This window comes from Rhincodon typus, chromosome 28 (assembly GCF_021869965.1).
Source record: "Rhincodon typus isolate 14 chromosome 28, sRhiTyp1.1, whole genome shotgun sequence".
NCBI lineage: Eukaryota > Metazoa > Chordata > Chondrichthyes > Orectolobiformes > Rhincodontidae > Rhincodon > Rhincodon typus.
This window is the reverse complement of record NC_063359.1, coordinates 33764217-33783668: the sequence shown is the minus strand read 5'-3', so window position 1 is coordinate 33783668 and position 19452 is coordinate 33764217. Positions and strand designations below refer to the sequence as shown.

Sequence of the window (19452 nt, the reverse complement as noted above, 5' to 3'; positions counted from 1 at the left end):
ATCCGCCTCCCACTCTCTCCCTATTTATTTCAGAACCCCCTTCCCCTTCCCCTTTTCTGATGAAGGGTCTAGGCCTGAAACGTCAGCCTCTCTGCTCCTATGATGCTGCTTGGCCTGCTGTGTTCATCCAGCCCTGCATCTTGTTGTCTCGGATTCTCCAGCATCTGCAGTTCCTACTATCTCTGAAGTATCACTGTTGTGATGTTGAAAATGTGGCAGCCAACATACGCACAGCAAGTTCCCATAAACAGCAATCCTATAATGACCAGATTGTCTGTTTGCAGACGTAGACTGAAGAGATAAATAATGGGCAGGAAACTGGGGGAGAATTCCCTTACCTTCTTCAAAACAGTGCCATAGCGTCATTTACAGCTCCCTGAGCAAGCAGATCGGTGGGGTGGGGCTCAGTTTGGAACCCAGCACGTTAACACATTCAGAAGTGAATTTGTATATTCCATGCCCCCCATCCCCACCCCAACCATAGTCACAATGGAGTGCAGGAGCAACAACTGGAAATTCAAGTGTAACTACATTAGGGATGAGGTAATCCCAGACGACAGCAACAATGCAAAAGAGGCAGAGATAGTAGGAACTGCCAATGCTGGAGAATCTGAGATAACAAGGTGTAAAAGAGGCTGTTTGTATATCTGTGACCTGGGTTTTATCACACCAATGATAGTGTTCATATAAACTCAAAGATAATGACTCCACTCCACTGTGATTGAGTTTATTGTCCCTAAACTGACATTGGCCACATAAATTTTATTCCTTGCTCGAGGAGGACAGTTAGGAAAAGAGCTAGGAAGGTCATGAGTTCCAATCTGGGATACATCAAGCGAATTAATGGCCCTGATGTAGCAGTAGCTGTGCAGCAAGTGCCATCTGCTGTTACACCTTTTCATACATGTTTATGTTTTAAAGAATTTGGCCTGGGAGGTTACTGAGAATGCGAGGGATCTGAATGGACCAAGCGACCAAGAAGAATAGAAGGCACTCTCATAGAAACTTATAATGTTCTCAAGGGTTTAATGGAGCAAATGCAGAAAGGATGGTTCCCCTGGCTATAGGATCTAAAACCAGTGGGTGATCTCAGAATAAAAGACAAGCCACTTAGGACTGAGATAAGGAGTAAATTGTTCAGTCAGAGGGTGCTGGATCTTTGGAATTCCCTACTCCAGAGGTCTGTGGGAGCTCGCTGATTAAGTAAGGTCAAGATGGAGATTTGAATTACTAAGGAAATTGAAGGGTAGAATCAATTATTTGGAATAGGATTAACAGCCACATGGAAGAGGGTGAGTTGATTAGGAAGACGTTGCATGAATTTCTAAGAGGGAAATCATGTTTAATGAAATTGCTGGAACTTTTTGAAGAAATGGTAGAAAATATTTGTTTTTTTTAAGCTTGATGCTATCTATAAAGTTTTTAGTTTACCACAGATGATGGGTCCTTCCCTTGGATTTTTTTCTCTTTCATTGCAATCTATCTAGTTTGTGTATTTCAATATATCCTCCTAAATGTCTACCACTGCATTTCTATAGATGTATTCCTTAATGTGATTTGCCTTATTGTTTGCTTTAGCAAGCTCTAATTTCATGTTATTATAACAGCCTTTATTTAAGTTTAAAATACTAGTCTTTGACCCACTCTTCTCTCCTTCAATCTGAATTTGAAATTCATCATGTCATGGTTACTGGTATCTAGCAGCACCTTCACTGCAAGAAGGGTCTAGGCCTGAAACGTCAGCCTTCCTGCTCCTCTGATGCTGCTTGGCCTGCTGTGTTCATCCAGCTCTACATCTTGTTATCTCAGATTCTCCAGCATCTGCAGTTCCTACTATCTCTGTTAATTAATCTTATCTTGTTGTACAATTTCAGGTCACCTATAGGCTCTGTTTGACTTCAGAACATAAATCATGTTGACCGGATCATTCCCTTTCCACTACATTCCTCTCCAGCTTGAAACAGATATCTTGTAATCTGGCACTGGGCAGGCCATACAGCCTCCTGGTCTCTTGTTCATTACTACAGAGAACAATGTCAATCCCCCTCACCCTCCTACCACTACATTCCTTTTTTCTATCCCGTCCTGAATCACTTCCTGTATAATAACCATAGAATCCCTACAGTGTGGAAACAAGCCCTTCGGCCCAACAAGTCCACACCGACCCTCAGAGCACCCACCCAAACGCATCCCCCTATAACCCACCTAATCTACACATCCCTGAACACTACAGGCATGGCCAATGCACCTAGCTTGCACATCTTTGGACTGTGGGAGGAAACCAGAGCACCCAGAAGGAACTCACGCAGACACAGGGAGAATGTGCAAACTCCACACAGACTGTCACCTGAGGATGGAATTGAACCCAAGTCTCTGGCGCTGTGAGGCAGCAGTGCTAACCACTGTGCCACTGTGCCACCGTGCCACCCTGTATAATGGTGTTATGGTCAGTTATTTGCAAATAAAAACACCTTTGACCACAAGTCCATCGGGATGTGGTCAGCACGTGGTGCCCTCGAGACCCTGCAGAACACAGAGAAGATGGATCCTGTCGCGTGGTTCCCTGAGCAGACTGTAAATGTAATTTGGCAGAATGCCTCATCACCAGAACTTTCCAACAAGCACCAAGACATCGCTTGGCTGGTGGTGAGAAGGCACTACCTGTGAGCTCATTCTTGGATGCCTGGGTGGTCTGTGCCACCACACGCTGCCCTTGAAGCAGCTACAGAGGGTAGAGACTGTCACACATCTCCTTCTGGAATGTGCCTTTGCAAAGGAAATCTGGAGAAAGATGCAGAGGTTTTTGTCGGGGTTTGTCCCGAGCAGTTCTGTATCGCAGGACTCTCTGCTCTACGGTCTGTTCCCTGAGACACACACAGAGATAAACATCAACTGCGCCTGGAGGACAGTTAATTCATTGAAAGGTGTTCTTTGGTCTGCCCAAAACTTGTTGATTTTCCGGAACAAGGATTTGACCCCCAACCCCCACTCCTTCCACACCCACCACCCTCCCCCACACCCCCCACCCCACCCATCGAGCATTGCAGAATGGCAGATTACAAGGTCCAGGACTAAGTGCTGAAGGATGCTCTAAAGCTCACCACCAAGGCACAGCAGGGAAAGACCACCATCTGAGGTCTTTCTGCCGAAGTTAAATGGGGGTCCATTCAGTTATTGGGCCCTCCCGGTGCCTCAAATATATGTAAATATGGTAAATAAAGACCAAAAGACCTTCTGAGCTTTTCCAGCAACTTCGTTTTTGTTCCTGTGTTGTATGTAAATATAGTCTTGCACAAGAAAGAAATGCCTTAGGTTTGTTTGTTGCATAGAGTCAAACTCCAATGTTTGTTAGTTTCTTCAGATGCTACTGTACAGAACCAAACCACTTTACTGACTGCATTTTTGTTTATGAATAAAACACATTTTTTTGAAATTAAAAAAAAATCACTCTGCAGCTCTCACTCTCATTTAAGCAAGCTGAAAGAAACACAAACCTAAAATAAATCAAAGAACTGCAGATGCTGGAAATCTGAAACAAAAACCGAAATTACTGGAGAAACTCAGCAATACCAGCAGCATCTTGTGCAGAGAAAGCAGAGTTAATGTTTGGAGCATAGAAAATGTCCACTGACAATGAACTTTCTGTTTCCTGTCATTTAACCAATCGTGCATCCATATTCTATGAACTCTAGCAGCTGTTTTGTGGCACGGTATTGAATGATGGCTCTATGACTCTATAAGTGCATTAGTCTGATTGACAATGGTCCCTCTAAGCTAGTTGTGTAGGGAAACACCATGTACTCCAGTCAGTGTGCCCATGAAGGGATTCCTCTGTCACGCACAGACCCCAGGGTCTGCATAGCAAAAAAGTAAGCCTACAGCAAAATTTCATACCATACACTCACCATCCTCTGCGTGAAAAAGTTGCCCCTCAGGTCCTTTTTAAATCTTTCCCTTCTCACCTTAAATCTATGCCCTCTAGTTTTGGACTCCCTTACCCTGGAAAAAAGACTATGACTATTCTCCCTATCCATGCCCCTCCTGATTTTATAAACCTCGAAAAGGTCACCCCACCGATGCTCCAGGGAAAAAAGCCCCAGCCCTATTCAGCCTTTCCCTTTAACTCAAACTGTACAATCCTGGCAAAATCCTTGTAAATCTTTTCTGCGCCGTCTCAAGTTTAACAATATCCTTCCTATAGAACAGTGACCAGAATTGTATGCAGTGTTCTAAAAATGGCTTATCTTTTACTGTGTGATCGCTCCTTGGTTATAGGTGCCATTGCCAGGAGAAACATCCCTTCTGCATCTGCTTCATCAAACCCTTTAAGAATTTTATATGAGACTGCCTTTCGTTTTTCTAAATTCCAGTGAATAAAGGCCAGGATCCTCAATCCGTCCCCCTGAGGAATGAGTCTGGTGAGCCCTGACTGCACTCCCTCTATGGCAAGTATATCCTTCCTTCAGCAAGGCGACCACAGCTCTGCACAGTACTCCGGTACAGTCTCACCAGCATTCCACACACTTGAAGTGAAATGCCTATGCACCTGTACTCAAGCCCTCCTGCAATAAAGGCAAACATACTGTTCACCTTCTGCGATGTTTGCTGGAGCTTCATGTTACTAACTTACGAACGAGCACACCACAGTCCCTTTGGACATCAGCGCTTTCCAACTCTATCTCCATTTAAGAAATACTTTGCATCTTTATTCCTCCTACCAGTGTGGATAACCTCACACTGATCCACATAATACTCAATTGGCTACTCTCTTACCCATTCACTCAGCCTCTTTAAATCACCTTGGCATCTCTTTGCAGCCTCATCATAACTCACATTCCTGTCAACTTTTGTATCATCTGCAAACTTGAAAGTTAATATGAGTCCCCACATCCAAATCATTGATATAGTTTGTGAACAGCTGCAGTACCCCAATGCTCACAGCTCATCCACCTGAAAATGACTCAGTTTCTGCTTTCTGCCTGTTATACAATCCACAGTCCATGCTAATATATTACCCTTAATTCCATTTGCTTTAATTATATTTGCTAACTTCCTTTGGGATCTTTGTCAAAAGTCTTCTGAAAATCCAAATACACCACATCCCCTAGTTTCCCCTTATTGATTCTGCTTGTAACATCTTCCAAAAGAAACTCCATCAGGTTTATCAAAATGATTTACCCTGTGTTAACTCTGCAGGCAATTTCTAAACATTGAGAAATTGCAACCTTAAGTATGGATAGTATTTTTCCTGCTATTGACATCAGACTAAGAGTTTTATAGTTCCTCATTTTCTCTCTTAACCATTGGGGTTATATTTGCAGTCTTCCAAGCTGCTGGGTTGAATTATTATATTCGATACCATTTTGAAAGATGATCACCAGTGCATCCACTATCTCCGTTTGACATGGAGTTTGGACATAAATTGTATGTATTGTACATCAGTTCATATTGTGAACTGTGAAAATAGCGATGGACTTCACTAGGACATTACCAGTCTATTGGGATGAGCAGACATGTTGCAGATGAGATTTAACTTGGAGAAGTGTGAACTGATAAATTTTGTTAGCAAGAGTGAGGAAAGGCAAAATAAAGTAAAGGATACAAATTTTAAATGGGACTGGAGGACTAGAAGGACCTGGGTGGATATGTGTACAAATCGATGAAGGTGGTAGGGCACGTTGGAAATGTGGCTATTAAAGAATATGGAATCTTGGGTTTTACTATTAGAGATGAGTACGAATGCAAGAAGGTCTTGAAAAACTTTGAGAAAACACTTGTATGGCTTCAGCTGGGATATTGTGTTCAATGCTGGGCACCACAATTTAGGAAGGGTGTGAACTAATTAGAGATGCTGCAGAAAAGTTTCAAGAAAATGGGTCCAGGGATAAAAGACTTCAGTGAAATGGACAGACTGGCAAAGTCGGTTCTGTACTTCTTGGGGAGGAGAAGATTGAGAAGAGGTTTGATCAGGGGTTCAAAATTATGTGGAGTCTGGACAGAGAGGGAGAATGTGTCTTGTGATGCTGTGGGGTTGTCCCTATCTCTAGACTAGAAGGTCCAGGTTCAAATCCCATAGGTGACATATCTGAAGAGGGTGGTTTAACAAAATAGTTACATTTGCACTCTGGAGTCCATTGTGATAGAGCATGCAGTGTTTTTTGAGGGGCCTAAGGGGTAACTTTTTCGAGCAGCGAGTGGTGCGTGTACAGAATGAGCTGCCAGAGGAGGTGGTGGGGTCTGGTACAATTACAACGTTTAAAAGGCACCTGGATGGGTATATGAATAGGAAGGATTCAGAGGGATACGTGCCACATGTTGGCAAATGGGACTAGATTAATTTAAGATATCTGGTTGGCTTGAATGAGTTGTACCAAAGGGTCCATTTCCATGCCTGCCTTATTCCTGTCCAAACTGAAATCACTGTCCTTCACTGTTCTGGGCAAAATTTGCAAATGTCAAACATGTATATTTTAAATCTTTACATCTCTATCACTCTATGACCAGTGGGCTGGGTGTGCCATCATCTCAGGTAATTTTTATTTGACTCGACTTCAATAAGTTTCAGTTCCAGATTTGTAAGTTTCCCTGGTGACCAGTCTGATGTGGTTTTTGTTACAGTGTCCCACTAGGGGCTGTCGAACCTGAAATACTGTTTTGTTTTAAAGAAGTGCAAAGGGAGTAAGTGTTCTCACTGGTGGAAGGTTTGAGAAGCAGAGGACACCAATTTCCTTGATTGGCCAGGGAACTAAGGGCGACGTGAGGAAACCCTTTTTCACGCAGCGAGGGGTTAGTATCTAGCAGGCTGAGAGCGTGGCAGAGACAGATTCTATCATGGCTCTCAAGAGGGTATGGAATAATTATCCGATGAAAAATATGCAGAGTTATGGAAAGTAACAGGACAGTGGGATCAGCTGAGCTGCTGTTGCAGACAGCCAGCACGCATTCAATGGGCTGAACGACCTCTTTCTATGCAAGCATAATACTCATGATTCCAAAATTCATTTGCTTGAACTCAAGTGGAATTCAGCGCCTGGGGAATCAAGCTGATTCCAGTCGGTTGGTGCAGAAGGTCAGATTTAAATTATCCTTGGTTTGGAAGTGTAAGTCTTCGATGTTTACAAATATCGCCTATGCTAATGAAGGACTGTGATTTCAGGTTGGACAGGAATGAGGCGGGCGCTTGGACCCTGCATAGAGAAAGGAGCGAGTGAGAGATACATACACACAGTGAGCACAAGGCGTCTCTCATTCACTCAGCTGCATCAGGCATCAAGACAGTAACAGGCTTAATATGAAGGCGTCTGCGCGTCCCTTTTACTCCTAGTGGTACTTGTAGAAGGAAGGGGATTGGGAACAAAACAGAGAGAAAAAGACAGGTAAACTAGCAGCAATAGATTGAGTAAGACTCGCAGAGCGAGAGAGAGAGCTGAGGGTGATAAAACTTACAGGATTGTCGAAGCTGATGCAAACACAAAGATTATCGGGATTGCAACGATGTGTGTTTTGACAGCTGATCTGAAGATTTGTTCCCTTGTGTAAAGGAGACAGACAGAGGTTTATTTTAACATATACAACAGGCTTTCCTGCCAAAACATTGGAGACTTCAGCGTTGTGACTCCGGATAAAGCTGGATGCAAGACAAGGGCAGCTTGAACAGTAACCCTGACCCGTGGTCAGTGACAGGACTCATGCACTCGGCTTCAGCTTGCGAGATGAACTCCGGCAATGCCAAAGATTACCTTTCCAAAAAGGAGATACCTCAACTGTTCGAGGTAAGAACACGGGAAGGAAGAAGCGGGGACTTGATTTGTAGAGTGCAGCTGACAATAATTTTATTTTCAAATAATTTATATGCATTTTATTTGTTTTTCAAGCCTTTACAAAGAGCCGTCCCCTCCCCCTTGACTGTTTGGCAAGGTTGTGCGTAAGTCCCAGAATGTAGCAAAGCCTGTATTTCCAGGCAGTGATTCTCAGGGTTGGAGGGGGTGGGAGGGGATTTATACACTGCAAAAGCGCAGGGAGATCTGGTGTGTAAATGTGTGGACTGTGAGTTTGTTTTGCTAACAGATGGTCTTCGCTGACTGGCTGTTTAGGTGTTGGGGGGATGGGGGGGTCCTCTTCCCTGCTCGCCATGAACTTGCTGTCGTTGAAATGGGAGAGCATGTGGACCCTTGTGCTTATGTATTTGGTTTCTGAATGGAAGGGAAATTTGGAGGCGTCTCTTGCGAGCGTGAGAATGGATGGAGGATGGTGGTACTGTCGGGGCAGGACATTCTGCTTCCCGAAGGCTTTTGTTTTATTTCTGGCAAGAAGATGCTGCCGTGTAGGTAAATGGTGGAGCACCAGGGTTGGGGCTAATCTCTGAAAATGAGGGCGGCAGCAGCAGCAAGCCGCTCGGTCCATCGCATGCTCCATGCTCCTGTCCCCTTTGCCGTATCATCTCCCCTTTTCCAATCTGGATCCAGTTTGGTTTAATCTGAAAGTTACCGTTGTATGTGCTTCCACACCCCTTTCGGGCAGTGCATTCCAGAAGACAGCAGCTTCCTGTGTTGTCAACACAAAGCCACACCACTCCCTGGGGAGGTTTGACAAAGATCTGAAATCTCTTGTTCTCTGGCTACTGACCCTGCTCTTTTGCAAACTGCTTATTCTTTCATGGGGTTTGGATGTCACTGGCAAAGCAGTTATATGCTGCCCAGCCCTAATTGCCCTGCCATGCTATTTCAGAGGATAGTTAAGAGTCAAGCACGTTGCCTTGTAAGCCAGACCAGGTAAGGATGGCTGATTTCCTTCCCCTAAAGGGCAGTAATCAACCAGATGAGCATGTTACTTTCATAGTTACTATTGCTGATACATTGCTCCATATTCCAAATTTGATATTCTGAATTGGCAGGTCACCTGTGGGATTTGAATCCACATCCCCATAGCATTGTGCCTGGGTCTCTGGATTACCTGTGTCATCGAATTTCCAACACACCACTATCTCCCAACCCAAGGTTGCTTCCTTTGTTCTGTCTGCCACTATCTATAATATCGTAGAAGGTTTGGAGGTTTTTATTCCCGGTTAGGGCTGAAAGTAGTTTGGGAGTCACCTTGTACCTCACCCAGGTTTCCCATATGACTGTTGACGGCACATCATGCTATCAGCTGTTCTGTAATCCTGTAGCAATATGGCTCTCCAATCAGAGCATCCCCATCCATTCCACACCTCCAGCTGAAAGTTCAGTCCTTCAGGATCCAGGCTGACACCACAGCGCAGGATTTTGTGGTTATGTAATTTGTCGTTAATAGATATATCTTATGATTGAAGAACATGGGAGAAGACAAAGTGTTTTTGAAAGCATCCTGGAATGTACTGACTGAAATGGTAGTCAGAGATGGTTCGATAGTTATTTTCTAAAGGGCAGCATTGCAGGGCTATGGGAATTGTGCAGGCGAGAGAGGCAATCAGAGCAGATGATGTTCTTTGCAGGAGAGTATCAATGGGGTTATTGTCTGGGAAAACAGTGGCGAATGCAGTTTAATCCAGAGCATTCAAGCAAGGCTATCATGGCAGTACACAAATCCCTGGGTAGGAAGCAGAGAACCAGGGACATTTCGGAGTGTATGCTAACAGATCACAGAGTGGCAGTGTGGGTAGACAAGATGGTCGAGTTGGCATACATGATACTTTACTACCTCTTATGTTGGAGAATATAAGAGCCAGGATAATTCTACTGGAACTGTGTAAGCCACAAGGGAGCCACAGCTGGAGCACCGTGTACTGTTTTCTTTACCACAGAATAGGAATTATATAACTGCACTAGAGAGAGGAAATTTCTGAGAAATTTGCATGTGTTGGAGTATTTTAGATGTGAGGAAAGCTTGAAGAAGCTGGGGTCATTTTCTTTAGAACAGAGGAGGTTGAGGAGGGGTTGAATTGAGGTGTATAAAGTTATGAGTGTGCTTGGATAGAATGGATAGGAAGGCCCTGTTCTCTATAGTTGGGGGATGCATGACCAGGGCATACATCAGGGTAAGAGACAGGAGGTTTAGAGGGGGTTTGAGGACAATTCGTTTCACCCAGAGGGTGGTGGGGCATTTGGAATTCACCGCCTAAAAGGATGGTAGAGGCAGAATCCTTCATTGTTTTTAAACAATACTTAGCCATGTACCTGAAGGACTGAGAACAGCAGAGTGGGAATAAGCTTGATAGCTGCTTGTTGACCAGCATTTAAATGGTGGGCCAAATAGCCTCCTTCCATTCTGTAAATTTCCAAATTTGATGGGCTTCTTCTGCGCTGTGAGGCTCCATGATTCTGTGAGTTCGAGCCAAGTCAGGAGTGTTACTATTTAAGTATCACAGTGCCGAAGGAACAGCTTCAGATACAATTACACTGATGCAAGAAAGATGGGTGAAGTAGGATGTTCCTGAACAGCAAACAGTAATGAAGATGAGCAGCTTTGTAGTGTTAGTGTCATCCCGTGTGAATGTTGGAGGGAATCATCTGACTGTGGATTGTCTTTCGCAAGCTAACGTTAATCTTTCAAGAAATTTTTAAAGACATAAATGTTTGTATGCTGACAAAGAACCGATCCAGTTAAAGAATGTGACACTGGTGATTGAACTTTGGGAAGCAGCTTCTTTAAGGCCTGGGGTGAGTTCAGAGCTGACAGATATAATAGTAAAGTCCATTATCACAGCAGTCATCATCTTTTGCCAAGGAGATGTGACTGTATACTTAAGAACAGGAAACATTGTTCCTCTCTGGTGGGAGAGAGAGCAAAGGTCTGGAGAACTCCATTATAATGCAGTTGATAGTATTTGCAGACATAGCTGCTTGTATTGGCCACTATCTACATGTGTAAGTGGATGTATGTTACAAGACAGTCGTAAAATACAGCTTTGAATCTGGTGTCCTACTGTTTGTGAGGACACACCTTCAGTTTCAGCAATAAATTTCAAAAAATTAAGTTGTATATTTGTATAAATTAAAATATTGAATGGCAGTAAGCAATTAGGTGTTAAAAATGATAGCTTCCTGGAAATGGCTACAAAATTGATTCCTTGAGCAGAATTAAAACTTACAGACCAAATAACAAGCCATTTATAGAGGGGATGGAATGAAGGTTCACCAGAATGACTCCTGACTTTTAAGGAGAGATTGGATTGAATAGGCCTGTATTCTCTGGAGTTTAGAAGAATGAGTGGTGATTATGTTGAAATATAAAGGGCCAATGCTGAGAGGTAGTTTGCCCTGGTTGGAGAATGTAGAGCTAAAAGCTCTGATGAAGAGTCGTCTAGACTCGAAACATTAGCAACTCTCTCTCTACGGATGCCGCCTGACCCGCTGTGATTTCCAGCATTTTTTGTTTTCAGTATTGATTCCAGCATCTGTGGTAATTTGCTCCTTGAAGTTTTTCAAAGCTGAGATTTGAGAAATTTCTTCACTCAGAGCATTGTGATCCTTTGAAAGCTCACAGAGAGCTCATTAAGTATATTCAAGGCTGAGATCACTAGTCTTTGCTTACTAAAAGAATGAAGGAAAATGCAGAGAAATGGTGGCAAGATAGAAGATCAATTGTGATCTTACTGAAAGTTGGAGTATGCTTGAAGTCTGACACACCTCCTCCTGCTCCTCTTTCTTACATTAAACAATAAACATCTCCCTAACATTTAAAGCACCACTTTCCTAGACTTGGCTGGTGGGGACTTGGTGCTGCCAAGTTAGGGTTCAATCTGGGGCCAGAAAATCCTCCTCTCTCTAGATCCAGAAAGTTGCAGGTTAATTCCTTTCGTGCTTGTTGCAGTCTCTGTTCTGAATTGTGTTGGCAACACCAGAGCTTGAGAACAGAGATGAGCAGCTCTGCTATTCTTTGGCAAGATCACTGCCTAACTCTAAATTTCAATCCTTGTTACTGACAGATGGATCTCACAATGACTACGAGCTATGGAACTCAGGACAAGTAACTGAATCAAGATGCAAAATGACAAGAACTGAGTAGCCCAGTGCCATATATAATCTGTACAGTGAACAAACTCCAATGATTGCTGTATTCTGATAACTGTATTGCTCTGAAAAAGAGGTAGTGGTGTAGTGGTATTGTCAGTAGGCCATTAATCCTGAGCCCTACTTATTGCTGTGGAATTATAGGTTCAAATCCCACCATGGCAGATGGTAAAGTATGAGTCAATCCGACATTGAAAGCCAGCCTGGTGGTGATTATGTAACCTATCCATTCTTGTTTTTAAAAAACCCATCTGGTTCACTAATGTCCTTGAGGAAGGAAATTCCAGACCCACAGCAATGTGTTGGCTTTAAAGGCCCCAGCAAATCAATTCAAATAGGTAAGAAATGCTGGTTCAACTAGTGACTCCCACAAGCATTATTTTGTTAGATGATCAGTAAGCTATTTTACCTTTTTTTTGTATTATATATTTAACGTGATTGTAATGCAATTCAATACAATTAATAAATAAATTAACTTTACATAACAAACAGCAACAACAATGTATTCCATTTACGTAGTGCCTTCAACATGATAAAATGTCCCAAAAGGCACTCACTTTGACCCAGCTCCGGGGATAATGAGGGTGAAGTGGGAGAAGCGGTGGTAGAGGAATATGCCTAACTTCCTGCCCTTATTCTTCATTGACATCTGCAGCCCATGTGTTTGGATTCCGGGTGAGAGTTTAATCGTGATGCTCCCCATCATGTGAAATCATTCTCATCGAGTGTCTGACCTCCAAGATGAAGAGCAGCCATTTAGGGGAGGCAGCGGGTGGCAGGGATGTGGGTAGGAAATTGGTAGCACTTGTGGAACTGTATCTCAGCATGAGCTATGGTCTGGAAAAGTCAGAGAAATATGTTTCCGATGCATTTGTGAAGGAACTTTGATGACAACTCATCTACTGAGGTAGTATGGGCTGAGGTTAGAACCAGGAAAGGAGAGGTCACCCTGTTGGGAGTTTTCTATAGGCCTCCGAAAAGTTCCAGAGATGTAGAGGAAAAGATTGCAAAGATGATTCTGGATAGGAGCGAAAGTAACAGGGTAGTTGTTATGGGGGACTTTAACTTTCCAAATATTGACTGGAAACGCTATAGTTCGAGTACTTCAGATGGGTCAGTTTTTGTCCAATGTGTGCAGGAGGGTTTCCTGACACAGTATGTAGATAGGCCAACAAGAGGCGAGGCCACATTGGATTTGGTACTGGGTAATGAACCAGGCCAGGTGTTAGATTTGGAGGTAGGAGAGCACTTTGGTGATAGTGACCACAATTCGGTTACGTTTACTTTAGCGATGGAAAGGGATCGGTATATAAAGCAGGGCAAGAGTTATAGCTGGGGGAAAGGCAACTATGAGGCGATGAGGCAAGATTTAGGATGCATAGGATGGAGAAGGAAACTGCAGGGGCTGGGCACAATTGAAATGTGGAGCTTGTTCAAGGAACAGCTACTGCGTGTCCTTGAGAAGTATGTACCTGTCAGGCAGGGAGGAAGTGGTCGAGCGAGGGAACTGTGGTTTACTAAAGAAGTTGAATTTCTTGTCAAGAGGAAGAAGGAGGCTTATGTAGAGATGAGGCGTGAAGGCTCAGTGAGGGTGCTTGAGAGTTACAAGTTAGCCAGGAAGGACCTAAAGAGAGAGCTAAGAAGAGCCAGGAGGGGACATGAGAAGTCTTTAGCAGGTAGGATCAAGGAAAACCCTAAAGCTTTCTACAGGTATGTCAGGAATAAAAGAATGACTAGAGTAAGATTGGGGCCAGTCAAGGACAGTAGTGGGAAGTTGTGCGTGGAGTCCGAAGAGATAGGAGAGGTGCTAAATGAATATTCTTCGTCAGTGTTCACGCAGGAAAAAGACAATGTAGTCGAGGAGAATACTGAGATACAGTCTATTAGACTAGACGGGATTAAGGTTCATAAGGAGGAGGTGTTAGCAATTCTGGAAGGTGTGAAAATAGATAAGTCCCCTGGGCCGGATGGGATTTATCCTAGGATTCTCTGGGAAGCTAGAGAGGAGATTGCAGAGCCTTTGGCTTTGATCTTTATGTCGTCATTGTCTTCAGGAATAGTGCCAGAAGACTGGAGACTAGCAAATGTTGTCTCCTTGTTCAAGAAGGGGAGTAGAGACAACCCTGGTAATTATAGACCAGTGAGCCTTACTTCGGTTGTGGGTAAAGTGTTGGAAAGGATTATAAGAGATAGGATTTATAATCATCTAGAAAGGAATAATTTGATTAGGGATAGTCAACACTGTTTTGTGAAGGGTAGGTCGTGCCTCACAAACCTTATTGAGTTCTTCGAGAAGGTGACCAAACAGGTGGATGAGGGTAAAGCGGTTGATGTGGTGTATTTGGATTTCAGTAAAGCGTTTGATAAGGTTCCCCACGGTAGGCTATTGCAGAAAATACGGAGGCATGGGATTGAGGGTGATTTAGCGGTTTGGATCAGAAATTGGCTAGCTGTAAGAAGACAGAGGGTGGTGGTTGATGGGAAATGTTCATCCTGGAGTTCAGTTACTAGTGGTGTAGCTCAAGGATCTGTTTTGGGGCCACTGCTGTTTGTCATTTTTATAAATGACCTGGATGAGGGCGTAGAAGGATGGGTTAGTAAATTTGCGGATGACACCAAAGTCGGTGGAGTTGTGGATAGTGCAGAAGGATGTTGTAGGTTACAGAGGGACATAGATAAGCTGCAGAGCTGGGCTGAGAGGTGGCAAATGGAGTTTAATGTGGAAAAGTGTGAGGTGATTCACTTTGGAAGGAGTAACAGGAATACAGAGTACTGGGCTAATGGTAAGATTCTTGGTAGTGTGGATGAGCAGAAAGATCTCGGTGTCCATGTGCATAGATCACTGAAAGTTGCCACCCAGGTTGACAGCGTTGTTAAGAAGGCGTACAGTATGTTAGGTTTTATTGGTAGAGGGATTGAGTTTCGGAGCCATGAGGTCATGTTGCAGCTGTACAAAACTCTGGTGTGGCCGCACTTGGAGTATTGCGTACAGTTCTGGTCACCGCATTATAGGAAGGATGTGGAAGCATTGGAAAGGGTGCAGAGGAGATTTACCAGGATGTTGCCTGGTATGGAGAGAAGGTCTTATGAGGAAAGGCTGAGGGTTTTGAGGCTGTTTTCATTAGAGAGAAGAAGGTTAAGAGGTGACTTGATAGAGACATACAAGATGATCAGAGGATTAGATAGGGTGGACAGTGGGAGCCTTTTTCCTCGGATGGTGATGCCTAGCACGAGGGGACATAGCTTTAAATTGAGGGGTGATAGATATAAGACAGATGTCAGAGGTAGGTTCTTTACTCAGAGAGTAGTAAGGGCGTGGAATGCCCTGCCTGAAAAAATAGTAGACTCGCCCACTTTAAGGGCATTTAAATGGTCATTGGATAAACATATGGATGATAATGGAATAGTTTAGGTTAGATGGGCTTCAGATTGGTTTCACAGGTCGGCGCAACATCGAGGGCCGAAGGGCCTGTATTGCGCTGTAATGTTCTATGTTCTATGTTCTAACTTAAAATAGGGGGAAAGAGAGAATCAAGAAGGAAACAGATAAGTGAGCATGAAGAAAATATTTATATGAACATGTTGTGTTATATATTGAATGTTAATATTGTTATCAATGTGTGTCAGCTGTGAGTCAGTGGGTAACCCTGTTGTGTCTGAATCACAAAGCTCCAGGTTCCAAGTCCCTCTGCACAACCTGAGCGCAGAAACTAACACTGGTACCTGGGAGCAGGACTAAGGGAGTGCTGTCTTGTCAAAGGTGCCATCTTCTAATGAGGCACTAAAATGACGCCCCATCTATCTGCATCAGTGGATATTAAAAAGTTCTGTGGCATTAGTTTGAAGAAAGGGAGTTATCCCTGGTATCCTGGACAAGGTTTCCCTTCAATCAACTTAACAGATATCTTAGTCATTATGGCTTTGCTGTTTATAGGAGCTTGTAATGTTCACTGTTGTATATCCTACAGTTCACGAGTGTCAAAACTTCAGAAGTATTAATTGGTAGTCAAGTGCTTTAAGACACCAGGTGATCATGAAAATGCTAGATAAATGCATTTCTTTCTTTAATTATAATATTCTGTACCAGTTTTGGTAAATTATGCATTTTATTCGAATGTCATGTTCACTTACAGTTAATGTTTACAATCATAGAATCCCTACAGTGCAGAAAGAGGCTTTTTGGCTCATCAAGTCTGCACCGATCCTCTGAAGAGCATCTCACCCAGGGCCCCTACTCGCAACCCTGCATTTCCTATGGCTAATCCACCCAGCCTGCACATCCCTGGACACTAAGGGGCAATTTAGCATGGCCAATCCACCCTAGCCTGCACATCTTTGGACTGTGGGAGGAATCCGGAGCACCCGGAGGAAACCCACGCAGACACAGGGAGAACATGCAAACTTTATACAGACAGTCACCTGAGCCTGGAATCAAACCTGGGTCCCTGGTGCTGTAAGACAGCAGAGCTACTGCAATGCCCTATTTGTGACAGCTCATTGTGCATTACATTTTCCCTTCCCTGGATTGCTGTTTAATAAGGATTAGGGAAGGCAGTTCATTCACTAAAGGAAATTGAAATGAATTTAAATTCTGTTCAGCAGCTTTCAGGATTGAACTTCTAATTAATTCAAGGGTTGTGTACATTGCTAGCAGGTCAGTATCTATTACCCATCCCCATAGTTAGGGTCTGGAATGCATTGTCTGACAGTGTGGTGGAGGCAGCTTCAGTTGAGATATTCAAGAGGGCACTGGGCGATTATTTGGATAAAAATAATGTGCAAGGGTATTGGGCAAAGGCAGGGGATTGACATACAGTAATGTTGCTTATTTGAACAGCCAGTGCACGCATGAAGGACCAAATGGCCTCATTCTGCAAACTGAGAGGCTCATTGTGAAAAAAGAAAATGACAGCAATACTCAACAGGTACAATACCAAGTGTCGAGATCAAAGCAGTGTACCTTCTCATTCCTGCATCCCAGTTTCAGAATGCAGCTACGAGCCAATCACATTACTGGGGGTCCTGGAGTGACATCCAACCCAGACCCAGGTAACAATGGCACATTTACTTATATTCTTTCATGGGAGGTGGGCATTACTTGCCCATCCAATATTTGGCGCCCGTTCCTAATTGCCCTTGAACTGAGTGACTTGCTCTGCTCTTTCAGAGGGCAACTAAGAGTCAACCTGTGGGCCCCAAGTCCCATGAGGGTAAGGACGGTTCCCTGAAGGACACTGGACAAGCAGATAGATTAGACCATAACATATAAGAGCAGATCTAGGCCATTCAGCTCATAGGGTCTGAACTGCCTTCAATGGGACCACAGCTGATCTGATAACCCTCAACTGCACATTTCTACTGATTAGTCATTATCCCAGATTCCCTTACTGATTAAAAACCTGTGTATCGTAGCCCTCCGACAACCGGTGGTAGTTTCATGGCATCATTACCAAGAGTAACTTTATATTCCAGATTTACAAACTGAATTCAAATTCCACAGCAGCACTGGTGAGATACGAGCCTCGCATCTCTGAAACATAAGCCTGGGTCCCTGGATTACTGATCAGGACAGAAAGTGCTTAGAGAAGCTGAGCAGGTTTGACAGGAGCTGTAGAGAGAGAAGCAGAGTTAACATCTTGAGTTCAATGACTCTTCCTTGGAATTGGATCTTCTAGATTCTTAGCCCCTAGGATACCATGTGTACTGAGCCCCTGGCACAAATGATCAGACTGTGAATTCAGCAATTTGCACCTTGTACACTTGCTCCTTGTACACTTTTGGAATGCGGCCACTGTTATACGTCAGCAAATGCTGCAGGCAGGGTGAGCACAGCAAGATCCCACAGCCGGAATAGGCAGCTAATGCTTTTGAAAGCAGAACGTTGGCAGTTTGGTGAATTCTTCCTCTGTTCCTCTTATCGCTCTTTGGTAATGATCACACATTCCAACAGCCAGAAACTGTCGGTGAGGATCCGCTAGTCCCATCCACCTAAAAACTGAGTTGGATTATTTGGTGACTTTGTGCTGATAATGAAACAACAGACTTGCAGTTATATAGCGCCTTTCGTGACCTTGGAACATCCCCATTTTGGCGGCTCAACAAAATTGATATGAAGATGATGTTTTTACCAGTGGAGGAATCTCATAGAATCATCCAGAAGAGGCCATTCAGCCCATCAAATCTGTACTGCCAAAATATATTACTAGCTACACTAGTCCCACTATCTTGCACTTGGCCCAAAGCCTGGAATGTTATGACACTTCAAGTGCTCTTCCAAGTACTTTTTAAAGGCTGTGAGTTTCCTGCCTCATCTTCCCATCCAGGCAGTACATTCCGGACCTTCACCATCCTCTGGATGAAAAAAAAGTTTTTCCTCAAATCCTCTCTTAAACCTCCTGCCTTTCACTTTAACATGATGGTGCCCCTGTTATTGACCCTTGGACTGAGGGCTACAGCTGTTTTCTATTTACTCTGTCCATGTCCCTCATAATCTTATGCACCTCTGTCAGGGCCCCCCCTCAACCTTCTCTGCTCCAAAGAGATTTTATCCAGCTTCGGTTCATCGCTGAACTGCTCCATCCCAGGCGTCATCCTGGTGAATCTCCTCTGCAGCCCCTCACATCTCAAACTAAGAGATAGTTACAGAATAAGGGGACATGTATTTAAAACTGAGAATTTCTTCTCCCAGAGGGCAGTCAATGTCTGGAATTCTCTAGCCTCCACAACTCTGTGGGATAGATCACTGAAAGTATTAAGAAGAGGTAGGTAGATTTTTGAAATATCGAGGAGTTCAGGTTTATGAGGAGTGGTTAAAGCCTGGAGTAGTGAACCATGATTTTATGGAACGATGGGGCAGGTTTGAGGGGCTGAATGGCCAACTCCTGCTCCTATTCCTTATGTTCTAACCCAAAGTACTTTACGGTCATTGAAGCACATTTTAACTGTGGGAAACATGATAGATAGTTATGCACGACAAGTGCCGCAAACAGCAAAATGGCAATAATGAAATAATCTCCTTCTGTGGTGTTGATTGAAGAATAAATACTGACAGAGCGGACCTGCTCGTTCTTCAAAATAGTGTCGGGGGATCTAATGCTTCCACCTGGGAGAGCACACAGGACCTTTCTTTGATGTCTAACCTGGGGCCTTCTTATGGCACAGTGGTAGTGTCCTTATTCCTGGTCCAGGTTCAAGTCCCACCTGCTCCAGAGGTCATAGATCCGTACAGCACAGAAACAGACTCTTCGGTCCAACTCATCCACGCTAACCAGACATCCCAATCTGACCTAATCTCATTTGCCAGCATTTGCCCCATATCCCTGTAAACCCTTCCTATTCATATACCCAACCAGATGCCTTTTGAATGTTGTAATTGTATCAGCCTCCATCACCTCCTCTGGCAGCTCGTTCCTTATGCGCACCACCCTCTGTGTGAAAAAATTACCCCTCAGGTCCTTTTTAT

At 43.8% G+C, this 19452-nt stretch overlaps 1 protein-coding gene across 2 annotated transcripts in view; it reads left to right on the top strand.

Annotated features, from left to right (window-relative positions):
- Window positions 1-7265: 7265 nt before the first annotated feature.
- ak5l (adenylate kinase 5, like) overlaps window positions 7266-19452 on the top strand; it is a 118463-nt gene continuing 106276 nt past the window's right edge. The window contains exon 1 of one of the 2 annotated variants that reach the window (XM_048613733.1): window positions 7266-7772. In XM_048613733.1, the coding sequence (XP_048469690.1) occupies window positions 7632-7772 (141 nt within the window). In that variant the 5' untranslated portion in view covers window positions 7266-7631. Of the gene's footprint in view, window positions 7773-8203; window positions 8324-19452 lie in introns of those variants that run through there. The other variant, XM_048613734.1, reaches the window with a different exon arrangement.